This window comes from Scomber japonicus, chromosome 1 (genome assembly GCF_027409825.1).
Source record: "Scomber japonicus isolate fScoJap1 chromosome 1, fScoJap1.pri, whole genome shotgun sequence".
Lineage (NCBI taxonomy): Eukaryota > Metazoa > Chordata > Actinopteri > Scombriformes > Scombridae > Scomber > Scomber japonicus.
In genome coordinates, this window is record NC_070578.1 from 31,759,582 (window position 1) to 31,772,572 (window position 12,991).

At 37.0% G+C, this 12,991-nt stretch overlaps 1 protein-coding gene across 1 annotated transcript in view; it reads left to right on the forward strand.

The window, feature by feature from the left end:
• The window catches only part of tspan4a (tetraspanin 4a), a 114,405-nt gene that overhangs the window by 86,001 nt on the left and 15,413 nt on the right, over positions 1-12,991 (forward strand). Inside the window, exon 4 of the mRNA XM_053316815.1 lies at positions 11,543-11,644. Coding sequence (XP_053172790.1) covers positions 11,543-11,644 — 102 coding nt within the window. The remainder of the gene's footprint in view (positions 1-11,542; positions 11,645-12,991) is intronic.

Sequence of the window (12,991 nt, forward strand, 5' to 3'; positions counted from 1 at the left end):
ACTTGGATAGAGAGATTCACATATTGCACCTTTCATTGCCTTTTCCTGGTCCATGAATTAATAAACCAGCACAATTTGGGAGGTTAAAGGGTTACATTCTGAATAAAAAAGGGCTCCTTCCAGAGGTTGAAAACCCACTCACGAAATGAAATATTAGCCTGAGGTGAGCACACACTCTGTTGTCAAGGCTTCACTGGTTCACTGGCCCAGTAGGACAATGGACAGAGCACTGACAGGCTGACAGTTTGACTTCTGCTGGGAAATCACAATAAGAGTTACAGTTAAAATGTGCTGCTTTGAATAAAGCATGTGCCGTGATTAAAGACACTTCTAAATCCTTTTGTGCCAGATGTAAATTAGTTTTTGGCAAATTTGTCAGGCTTTTTCCTCTCCCATTCGATTCCAAAAGTCACACAAAATAATTCAAATAATTTGAATTGCGTTAATAAAGGAAATCCGTCACTGTAAGCAGAAGATCTCTGTTCGTAATTTCACATTAACACATAGTTAGTTTGCTGCTCGTCAACTAATTATTTCAGTAAGGGAATGCATTTTTTGTGCTTATGTCAGGACTTTGCCATTCGACGAGCCAAAGAGATATGCTTCTACTCATTTAAGTTGTACAATATTGCATCTTAAAATTGCTGCTTTTTTCATGAATGTTCATATTTTATTTTCACAGTATTTTCTAACTTAATCAAAGCCTGCAACTTAACATATCTGCAAATGTGCTAACACATCCTTTTAGTCTTGGCAGTGTACTTAAACCGTCAGTGCTCTGCTCACTCTTTTGTGCTTGCTGCCCACCGCTCGCCTGAAAGCTACGCTGTCACTTACTATCACTGCTACTCATATAACATTTCACAAACCTACCTTCTCCCCAGCATCCACCTGTGGGAGTCTACATTGCTTCCATGCAGTGAGTAACAATGTGACAGACTCCAAATATCAACACTTATACACATATTCTGTATTGAGATAATAATGTATTACACATACCAGACACTACAATAATAAAATAAGTGTAGATAAAAGGTGAGTAAATATAAAATCTACTTTAATGTTAAACAGTGCAGAACTTCTTTGTAGCATCAACATGGAGAACAGGCTACAAACACATCAATATCTATGATGGCTTTGGGGTTTTAAATAAACAAGTCCAATCACAATGAACATTTTCCTTTGAATCTAAGAGATAATGAGTCTTGACCTTGTGCTTTTGTCCAACATCTTGTCCAAGATCATTCAGTACTACCATGATTAAAGCTGTTTGGAGCATCTCTTACAGCCTCAATCCTGCTAGTTCACTACTTTTCCCCTGTTAGCAGCATTGATTGTCTACTCACATGGTTTGCCAAGTGTTAATCAGGAACTGATTAGAAGCAGGGGAGGGAAAAGAGGTTGGGTTGTAATTGATTTGCCCCAGCTAAGGACTGCGATTAGTCACTTAAAGATGAATACCAGTCATATTAATAATTTACGTATGTTATTGCTATGCCCCAGGACAGAATTACAAGTTGGAAACTGAAGCCTTAAATGTGCAACTCTGGTATCTAAGGAGCACTACCAGATTTCACATCCCACTTTACAAATTTAAAGGTTTCTTGAGGTTTATATCTTTACTGAAGAGCAATCGAAGGATTGACCGATCTGTCCTGAGGCACAGGAATAACATATGTGGATCCTTCAGAAAAGTAACATTCCCCTATAACTCGTTTTCTAAATGTACTGCAATGCTTCCAAAGATTAATGCTCATATACCAAACCAGGGGAACTAAAGTGCAGCATGTCAGGCTAATATAGTCTGTCTGCAGTCAAAATAAATGCCCTTGAAAAACCTTGACTTTGGTCCAAATTGGTCAGAGTCCGGGGGAATGTAATCTGGGCTCCAGCTCCCTTGGAGGAAGGACAAAATGAAAGCATTTGCAGGAAACCAGTCCTTGCCAATAAGCGTGGGCACCCAGTAGGTGAGAAAGGCAGAAGCCCGGTGGGACATTTGGGTACTTTTAGAAAACACAGAGACGACCGAATCCCACATATTTGAAATGACAGAAACATGACTTTTTAAATCAAACATTTTATACAACCTTGATTTGGGGTTATCCGGTGGGACAAAGCCCCCGGCGTTGTGGTGATGAATTCCAAATGTCAAGGCAGCATTTTACGCTATGAAACAATAATGTTAAAATCCTCCTTTTTTTAGAAATAGTAATGTCATCACAGGACATGAAGTAGGACATGTTTTTTATGCAGTTTGGTGTAGCATAGTGAAATAATCCACAGAGAATATGATCACAGATTTTATCTATTTTACTGTACCTTAGATTCTGTCTTTCTCCTACATTTACTGTATGACACAGGTAATGGATATCCACTATTTGGAGGAAGGAGGCAAATTGAGGCATTTTTCCACTCATTATTTTTTGTCCTCTGAAAACCATTTCTTGTGTCTTCTTTCAAATATAATGTCCTTTCTTTGAGCTGTCACAGATGGGAAGCTTCCTTTCTTTGCTTGCAATGCTGTCAGTGTTATCTTTGCATGGAGTCCAGTGGCTATATAAGCACTCCATCTTCCCACAGTGCATAGAGGTATGCTATTATATGTTCTGCCCTTCATCGCCCTCATCCTCTCCCTCTTCTACCCTGTTTACTTTTTTCCTGCAGCCACTCTCTTCCCCCCACCTCCACCTCCATCTCTTATCTCTTTTTTCAAATCCACATCTCCTTGCCTCTCCTCTCCTCTCCTCTCCTCTCTTCTCCTCTCCTCTCCTCTCCTCTCCTCTCTTCTCCATATACATCTCATCTCTTATCTCTCCTTGTATCCCTGCCATATAAATAATTGATGGCCCATCTTTGACTCGCCTGGTGTAGTTAAAGGGCGACTGAAGTCCCGAGGACAACATCAATACTAAGCTAAAAGTACAGCTGTGGCGTATTCACAGTCTGCTTGCCGCACTTTCAGTCAGTCTTTACTAACGACCTACTTAGTTTTGAATGAAATATATTTTTCTTTTCATTTCTCTCTTTTTTTATTAGCACAACTTCAGAAGACAGAAGGCTTTCTCCAGTCCAGTCAAATGAGATATAAAGAGCTCCTTGTGCTAGATTCTTACATCAGTTTTGAAATAACTTGCATGTTGCATTGTGCCAGGGTTATGATGTCATACAGTGGCTTATACCACTAGTTTATTTAGAAATCAGATCAACAGTTCTTTATTGTTTCAAGAAATTACTTTCTGTACTATTTGTCTTTTCATTCAGGATTCTCTTTTATCTCTGTGTCTTTGAGGCATCCAAATGATGATTTTTTTATGTTTACAGATCCCTCTGTGTTATCAAATTTTTGTGTATTTGTCATAAATGTGTAAGTGTCCACAATATATGCAATAAATATATTCGGGCAAAATAGTGTGCATACTTAAAGCAGCTATTATTGATATTTTTTATCATAACAAATTCAGTGTGTAATGTCAGAGGCCTCACTAACCTACAAAAAAATAACAGCGACTCTGCAGCTCCTCTCAGCTTTACAGAAATGTATGACTAGGTTCAGCTCATTGTTTAGCTGTCTGGCAGCAACTTTGTTGTTCTGGTTCACTCTCACTGCTCTCATAGCATTGTTTTTGGCTACAGAAGGCAGTTTTTATCAGAGAAATATATAAATATATAAAAATGTACTGTACACTACCTGCTCAACACCAAATGGAAAACAGACACAGTTAGCGATTAGCTACTCTCAACTGTTGGTAGAGACAGAGGCGGTTCTGGCTGGTTTTGCGCCCTGGGCGGACCGACTATCGGCGCCCCTCCCTACAAATCCTTCATCACACAAAAAATAAGATAAATAAATGAAATATAGTATGTAAACACCAAAGTAAATCACACACATCCGTCATCATACAAATGAATAAAATAAAATAAATAAATGAAAAATACTAATAATTAACGTAATCTGACAGACTTTCACCCTTTTTACAACTGGCATTAAAATGTTTTGTGGGTGATTAGATTGCTATCAGGGAGTGCTTGACCACATGAAAGTGCAGGTGTAAAGTTATTTATTTATTTATTTATTGCATTTTCCAATAACTTACATGTAGCTATAACGGGTCTGTATTAATTTTATAAATGTATTACTATTTATTTGGAAGCAGCAGTTTGTGTTGTGTGGCCTGGGCTCATAATCATCACAGGTCAGTCTATCCCCCGCCCCCCTCCCCCCTTGCTTTTCCTCTGAGAGTGAGACTCACTCACAACCTGCTCACAGCCTCTGCAGTCGCAAGTTGATCACCCCCCCCCCCTCCCCTTTGCTTTTTCTTCTGACACACACAACCTGTATACATGACTCTCAGCTGCAAGTTGACGTGATAGTAGGGGCGCCTCATCGCCCACTGCACCAACTTGATGTGGAAATGAGCGGTATTAGTCTAGAAAACTGGCGATTTTTTTTTTTGAGGGCGCGCTTTTCTTTTTTTGAGGACGGACTTTTTTTTCCTTTTTTTTTTTTTGAGAGCGCTCGTGCGCCCCCAAGTAGATTGCGCCCTGGGCGGTTGCCCACTTTGCCCATAGCAAAAACCGCCACTGGGTAGAGACTAAAGAGCTATAAGAGAATGAATATTGGACTTATGTTCCACAGGTGGACACCATGACAAAGCAATCACGGGCAATCCTAGTAACACATCCACAAGTAATTACCACCAACTCAGCAGCTTTACTGAGCTTCAACCTCATCAACTCTGATTCCAGTCACTGCTGCTAACAAGCTTGAATGAACTAACTGCAATCTACCCAGCAACAAACAGCAAAGTTAACAACTACATGGTGAAGAAAGCAGCTAACAGCTAAAAGTCCAAATAATCATGCCAGAAGTGTGTGGAGGAGGGTGGGGGTTTAGGGTTAGGGTTATTTTATTTTCACTTTTAACACTGGCTCACTGATCATTTTCAATCTTCATTGTCTTTTTTCTTTTCTTTCTGTTGTTGTTGAAGTATGCCTTCACTTATGCTGCCATTGTCACTGTTTATGGCTGACCTATAATAAACACATTTATTAAAAAAAGAAGTTGGTGGAGATCAAACCAGAGTGAAAATGAGAGTGAATATTCTGTACATATTTTTGCTCCATGTCTGCTGGATGTGAAAACAGGCAAAAAGCAACAACTTTGTACGACTTTCAAGGCTGTGAGGTTGTCAGTTTGTTGTGAAGGCAGCTTTAAGGTTGTAAACATTAGATTAGCTTATATAGCAATGGAAGAATAAACCCCTTCTGGTGGTATTTTCACACAGTCTCTTGTTATTACTATGTTTACAAAATGGCAACATCTTAAATAAAAAAAGACAGCTAAAACTGTTGGGGAAAAGAGCAGCTGTGAGTCAAGTATACTGTCCACTTCAATCTGCCAGAATGTTACTGTGTTTTTTACTTAGTTTTATGAGAAGATTTGTATCTTTGGGGGAAAATGTGCTGCAAGAAAACAGCAGTCTGAGATTTCATATAGAGTCCCCAAGTCCCCACAAAACTGTGCTGGCAGTTTTATTATTATTAATGAAAATATGAAACAGTTTAGATTGGTCCTCCAGCAGCATGATATATATTCTACCCATTAATCATGTCTTTTTCTCTCTTTAAACAGAATGTCCTCAAAAGGTCCTAGCACCAAATCATGGTGTCAATTGCAAATTTAAAAAAAAATATCTTGATTTGTTGATGTAAATTTATTCTGAAGTTCTGTAAATGATTGAAGTCTTTATGCATAGTTATGACTGAAAAATGTTTAATTCCACTTGTACTCTATGTGACCAAGTTAAGCTTCACATTGCATACTAAATTGCTTTCCTTACATATATATATTTTTTCAATTTTGTTCCAGTATTTTAATGTGCTTTTTATAATGAAGTTAGATCATTTCATATTGTGTTTTGTATACAGAGATGTAAATAGGTTGGAAGGCTTTAATTATAAGATTTCAGTATTTATCCAGGGTTCTTTAGCTGTGTTATTGATTATAGAGTATATATCAAATCTGTGAGGCCTAATGATACATACAGATCTATGTATCTTTCTCAGATTTCCTTATGTTCTAACACTTTGAAAAAGAGTCCTGCTTAACCATGTAAAAAAATTCTTGGAGCAATTAAATATATAGAAAAGTAGGTAACCATACTATTTCAAACAGATTTATCCTTCCACAATTAAATTTATGGGCAGGTCTGATTTGTTAACATTAATTAATTAGAAAAAGAATGTTGTCTTTGTATAATTGGCAAGTTTTGTCAGACCTTATATTGCAACCTAGGTATCTTCAGCTATCTTTTTTTCCATTAACAATTCTTAGACTCTGGTGGAATACTACAATATGTTTTATTAATTGGCACCAGTTCATCTTATAACCTGATATTTTGGGGAAATCCTCTATAGAAGAGATGTTTGAATATTAGCTAAATATAACATCAAATCATCAGCGAATAATCTCGGTTTATATTTTTTCTTTATCTGCATTTATGCCACTCACTTCTTCTGTCTGTCTGATTTTCTGAGCCAAAGGTTTGATTGCCAATGCAAATAAAAACAGAGCTAATGATTAATCTTATAGTGCCTCTTTTTAATCTAAATATCTCAGCTTAAGTTCCATTAACATAAAGCTGTGTTGTTGGTGAGATATAAACTGTCTTTACTATGGTAGTTATTTCCTCATGAAATTCAAACATTTCTATTAATTCAATTTTTTCTAATTGATCCAAAGCGTTCTCTACATCTCATCACATTTAGTTTTTGCATCCTGGCATATTTCCTTAATGATATCAGTACCAGTCAAAAGTTTGGACACACTTTCTCATTCATATCAATGAGAAAGTGTGTCCAAACTTTTGACTGGTTCATGTTCTATAATGTTGCTTTAAGACCTCAATTTTTTATGAAGCCAGTTTGATTATAGTTCATTTTATTTGGGAGTATCTTGGCTATTCAATTATTTAGGACATTTCTAATCATTTTATAGTCACTATTAATTAAACATATTGCTTGATACTCAGATGAATTATTGATGAAGAATATTTCAGAGACAATTCATTGATTTTTCTACTCTGTCTGTGCCTTTAATTCTTACTTAACTGAAAACTATTATCCCTCTTATATACACCTTAAATGTATAAAATAGAATTATCTACAGGTCGATCAATAGATGTATCTTCAAAAGTATCGGTTTGATTTTTTATGTGTATAAGAATTTCTATGTTGGTAAATATTTTCAATTCATTTATTGAAGTTAATTTATTGAAGGCGTCATTACACACATAACTGCAGCATGACCTGATATGACTTCATCATATATTTGTATTAATATGACATTGCCTAGCCCTATACCTGATATGGAAATGTGGTCCAATCAGCTTTGGCAGATAAAGGCAGTGAAAGAAATTCTAATAGTCATGTAGGTAGCTCTACTTTCCTATTTTTATATGGCCTGTCATGTGTGCTAAATATATTATTCAAATCTCCACCTAATATAATTATCCCTGTTGGAGTCACATCAAGTGTTTTCTGGTTTTTATTTAGGATTGTGGGGCATAAATATTAATGAATGTATTCAAAGTCTTCCAACTCCTCTGCTACTGGATGTGAAGGTAGACTTGAATGCCTCCCCACCCACCGTCTCTTTAGATATTATATTTCACCCATTTTGAAATCAAGCTCTTGAAGAAAGACAATGCCTGAGGACATTTTTTTCTAAATGGCCTACAATTTTTGTTTTCATCACCTTCTTTTTATTCCATTGATATTCAAGGTAAAAATGGTAAATTTATAAGGTAGAGTTTCTATAATCTTACTTGGTACCATTTGTCCTTTTTATCTTGCTTGTTAAAGGAAAACTTAGCTGCTTCAGAGTCGAGGCATACCCCATTTGAGATCTAGGACATAGAACATAACCCAATATGACAAAGAAAATATGACACAAATACACAAAAACACATACGCTTAAAAGCTTCTCTTCTCTAGACATGCTTCATTTCATTTTTTATCCTGTTCCACTCCATGGTATAAACACAAGAGGTTTGTAATAAAAAGAAAAAGAAAAAGAATTTATGAAAGAAAAGAAAAAATGCAATATTTCCTTGCAAATAAGATATATACAAAGGCACCCATACATGTCCTCCCCCAGTATCTCATAAACAATAACATTTGTCACCATGGTTATGCTGCTAAAATACATGTACAAGAGCAAAAACAAAAACAAACAGACCATTTTCAGTCAAGACAAAGAGACAGAGAGACGTGTGTGTGTGTGTCATAACCTGTTCATGTTAATTCAGCTTTTTTCTTGATTTCCTCAATACATCTCTGTCTGCTCTCTTTCAGCCGACTACTTTATGAGGCTCTTTTTGTGCAATGGTCTGACATATTGATATCTGTTCTGCAATATCAGAGAAAAGCACCTCTGCAAATGAGAGTGTTGAATGCAGTTGCAGTGAGTCAGCTGAACACATGGCTCGTGGCTAATTTTAATAGCCAATAGCATCACAAAAGTGCCTCTCACAGAAATTCAGGCCTGCAGGCGTGTTTGTGACCTTTAATAAATGTTTAATAAAATCTTAAATATGCAATTAGCTATTTGCATTTGGCAACTTGCGTTTTTCATGATGAAATCACCTGCTGTGCAAATATCATAATTCCTAAATTGGATATTTTCTTCATCACAGACTACTGGAAAAATAACATCTCCTCTTAAATATGTGACTTTGATTACACTAATCAGTGAATATTTCAACAGTGTCATGAGTCACCTTTAAAAATGATTATTACCAACTAATTAAAGCTACTGATTGCTTTTAATTAAGTAGAATCTGCAGGTGCATGTCCCATATTTCCCATCAACTTTTTTCAGAAACTAGGACAAATTTGACATTTCCAGAATATTCACTCATTTTTTCAGATTGAAAATGAGAGACAAAGACTCTCAAAGACAATAGAACAAAATAATAGCTAAGCTTGGGTTGGTTTGAGTTTAGTTATTTTGCCAATCATTTGAATCTGTGTGTCTCGTGCTGAAAAGAGAGATAAAGCCCATCATCTGTAATGGAGAAAATAGAGCAAGAATATAATGGGTTGGGTTTGGATCTCAAATTTGGCAATACTGGTTTGTTTCAGTTAGGTGGGGTGTCAAGGATGCTGAGAAGAGCCAGATGTGGGTGTCAGCTTTAGATACACACTGAACTCCCAGTAGAGTGGGTTTGTGTGGATGTCTGAGTGATGTATTGTCTGCCTGAAATGATACTTTTATCATGTCATTGTCAGATTACAGAGAGCTTTGTCAGAGTAACAAGTTACCCCATTCAACCCCATTTTACATTCACTATAATGTTAAGGATCAACACTGAATATATGCATTCATCACACATTTAACATCCAGATGCTTTTTGGCAAAATGTCTTTTGTCGGTTATTTTGTGTTTGAAGAAAGAGTATAGAGATACAGATCTTACAAGGTGCTTGGTGTCTGCAGCACATCACAGACTGAAAGGCTGCATTCTAGGAGAAAGCAAGGTCCATGGAGATCAGATTGATGTCTGATAGGATTGGCCATCTGAATGTAAAAACAAGGATCAGCAGCTTGTGTGTGTCTGGAGTTTCTGTTTGCTGATTGCACACAGCGCTGGCTGAGCACTGTGATCATATTGTTTGAAATTATTGTATTTTAAATTCAGTAACTATGAATGTTTATCTATGCAACCATTTGTTTTCTTTGATTGAAAGCTTACTGGAAAAGCTGATTTTGTTAAATGTGTTTATCTTGTTTGTTTAGGTTCACAGAAGCAGAGATTGTAAAGTAAACCCACATAGATCTGCATGCAGCTTGTTTACTGAACAGAAGCTGGATAACCTGCTTTTCCTGTCGTGTGATATTTGAGTCAAAGTAAATCTAATCTTAGCAGAAATAAGTTCAGTAAAGCTGACTTGTTTCCACTGTTGACCACAGTTTATTAGTCTTAATACCATTTGAGAACACTTGTGGAAATATGAAATATGAGCTGTGTATGAGTATCAGTGCACACTGCGGTCTCTCTCAGTCCATTAAAGTTGTGTTAGTCTAAGCTTGAAAAACTGCAGGCAGTCAACATCCACCTCCCTCTATCTATAAAAGTGTCCTGGAGATTTATTATGTTAACTAGAGGTTTATATATAGTTGTTCTACTATGCAGCTGTGTAAACCAATTTGTTTCAGACTATGGTCCAGCATGCAAGAATATCTGCTATAAATCACCCAACACATTTTGGGTTATGAGAAATGCCTACTTATGACCCCTCATCACTGGTTATCAGTGAGCTGTGAGAAATTCAACCAGTTAATGACTTTTGACCCCATCTTGCATGATAGAAATTATTTTTCTTCTTATTAATAATTTGTTTACTCTCTTGTGACCATTTAATTTCAACCCCTTGATGGGATCTTGACCACCAGCTGGAAACCATTGATGTATGTCAGATGTTGGTAAGGGTAACAATATAGTACAGGGGTCTATTATGAGACCACATGCACTGTGTAACCATGTACAGTAAACCAGCAGTCCAGTATACATGAGGTGATCATGTGAACCAGTACATTCCTGATGTGAGTCCATCTGGCACTTTTTCTTTTACCTTTTTGTGACGTTAACATTCAAATTAGTCTAAGAAAAGCATCAACTTTTGTTTGTTTTACCTCTAATAGCAGTTTTATTGCAACTTTCTGTCACCACACTGTTCTATTTTGCTCTTACTGATTATTAGACTATTTCATTTGGTCATCATAATGTTGTTTTACTGACTGTGTGCAGAGCAGCGGTAACAGTGAGCAGAAGGTTTCTAGCTGAGATGTTGACATTGACATTGGAGCTTTTATCCACCTTGCTTTATGTTGTTTTTACTATCAACATTCTCCATCATTATCAAAAACTTGTAGGAGAACACACAAGAAGCCAAACCTGACCAATTACAATTCATGAGATCCCCACAAGGCATCAGACATGGCAGATTTTACACATTTCCAGGTCTTGGAGAGTACTACTGCATATGTGATATAAGTTATATAAAGCATTTTGTGAGTTGTGTGAAATCTGATAACTTGCCGCAAGTGATATCATTTGAAGCAATGTCAGCTGGAGCTGAAGATTACCAGTTTGAAAGTGGAACAAATCCGGGGGATGTGGCGTGAGACAGAAGTGAAGTCACCAGACTTTTGTAGCCCACTCTTCATCTCTTATTGAAACTAGCGGCTCAAGGCTACATTAGTTGCTGCTAGCATAGAAAATAAAATCTTTGCAGGTGTGTGATTCTAGTCAAGGTGCATGTTAGGTAATGTAAGCATCATATTTTGACAAAGAAGAATCCATGGAATAAAAAAAATATGATATCCTTGGTCCTGCTGCATTCATTTGGATCTTTTTGTTGAATTGTTCATAGTTAGCACAATAGTATTAAAGCAGTCACACAAGCAGTAATTAAAATTTTATTAAAACATTACTTTTTTTCTCTCTTTTACAACATTTTTTTCTGTCTTGTTTTCACAGATCGATCACTACGCCCAGAGGGATTTAAAGAAGGGCCTTCAGCTTTTCGGAACAGAGGGCAACGTGGGTTTGACCAACGCCTGGATGATAGTACAGACTGATGTAAGTTATGGGATCACTGAAGGGTGCAGATGGTGGTGGTTGGGGTGATCTAAAACAGAGCTCAGAAGTTAAAAAGACACTGTACTTTTTGCTCAGTCACAGTCTGTCAAGGCCCTGATGCTAAAAAAAAAACACTTCAACATGCTGTTCTGAACGTCCCAGCCCATTCAATATTAACGTGTCTTAATTTTGGTTCCATTATTCATTGTGACAATGTTTACTTTTACTATTGGCAAGGTTTCACCATTTCTACTGCTGTGATCACATTAATCCCTACACCAAATTTTAGCCACAAATGTGTTTTGTTTCCCATATCATAGCACTGATTAATAAATGGGTGAGTAATCCTTCATTAATGTTTTAGGGTCTTTAGGGTTGACGCTATTCGTTTATAAGTAAATACATTCAAAATCATTACTCTATATTATGATCTCATGTAATCTAAAACAGGCAAAACTAGCAGCCATAATGATTTCTATGAATTTCATCGAGAGTGAAGGACGCATCAACATTTTGAATGGTAGGTTTCAGTATAGCCATTAAAACCATTAATCAACCACAGCCTGTAAACAACATGCCCTCCTTTTCTGTCAATGGTGCATAATCAACTATGCATCGAGTGTATTAGTCATAAAACAAAACAACAAAACACTTTGCAAATATCAAACAAAACATTGAAACACATTACTTTTACAGCCCTTGTTTTTGAAGAATTGCATCTCCATTTTTTTGTTCCCTTGCGGCGACTGTCTGAGTGACTGCAGATTGATCAGGGCAAGAATCAGACTACTCTGCTGCTGCTGCTGCTGCTGCTGCTGCTGCTGCTGCTGCGGCTGGTGTGTGGGGAGGGCGGTATCACCGCTGCATGAGAGGAGTCACAAGAGCCTCTCCTCCATCTCCTTCATGTTTATTCTCCTCTTGTTATACTTTCTCTTTAACTCACTGTGTCCTTTTTCATCTTGGATTAATAGATTGACCAAATCACTCTACCAAATCAGTGAAAATAGGGGCGTAGGTACTTTTTATAGTCCTATGAAAGCCCTCCACTATAGCATAGGCAGTGCTGAGCAACTAGTATATTGGCTGTATGGGAAGTGATGGATTTGATTAGTTACTTTCTATAGATTTGTAGGTGCAGATGCTGTGAAAGTGTCAAAGCACTTTGTGACTCAATGTTCCTGCTGTGTGTAAACCGTATGTGATAATTCCTATGTACAGTTTTAGTCTTTCACTGTTTCAAGTTACCCAAATGTAGCAATATTGTTGGATAACAGGAAGTTCTTGTGACAGTGTCAAGTTCCCCCTGCAGCTCTGTCCCCACTGTCCCAATGACAAAAATACACAGAC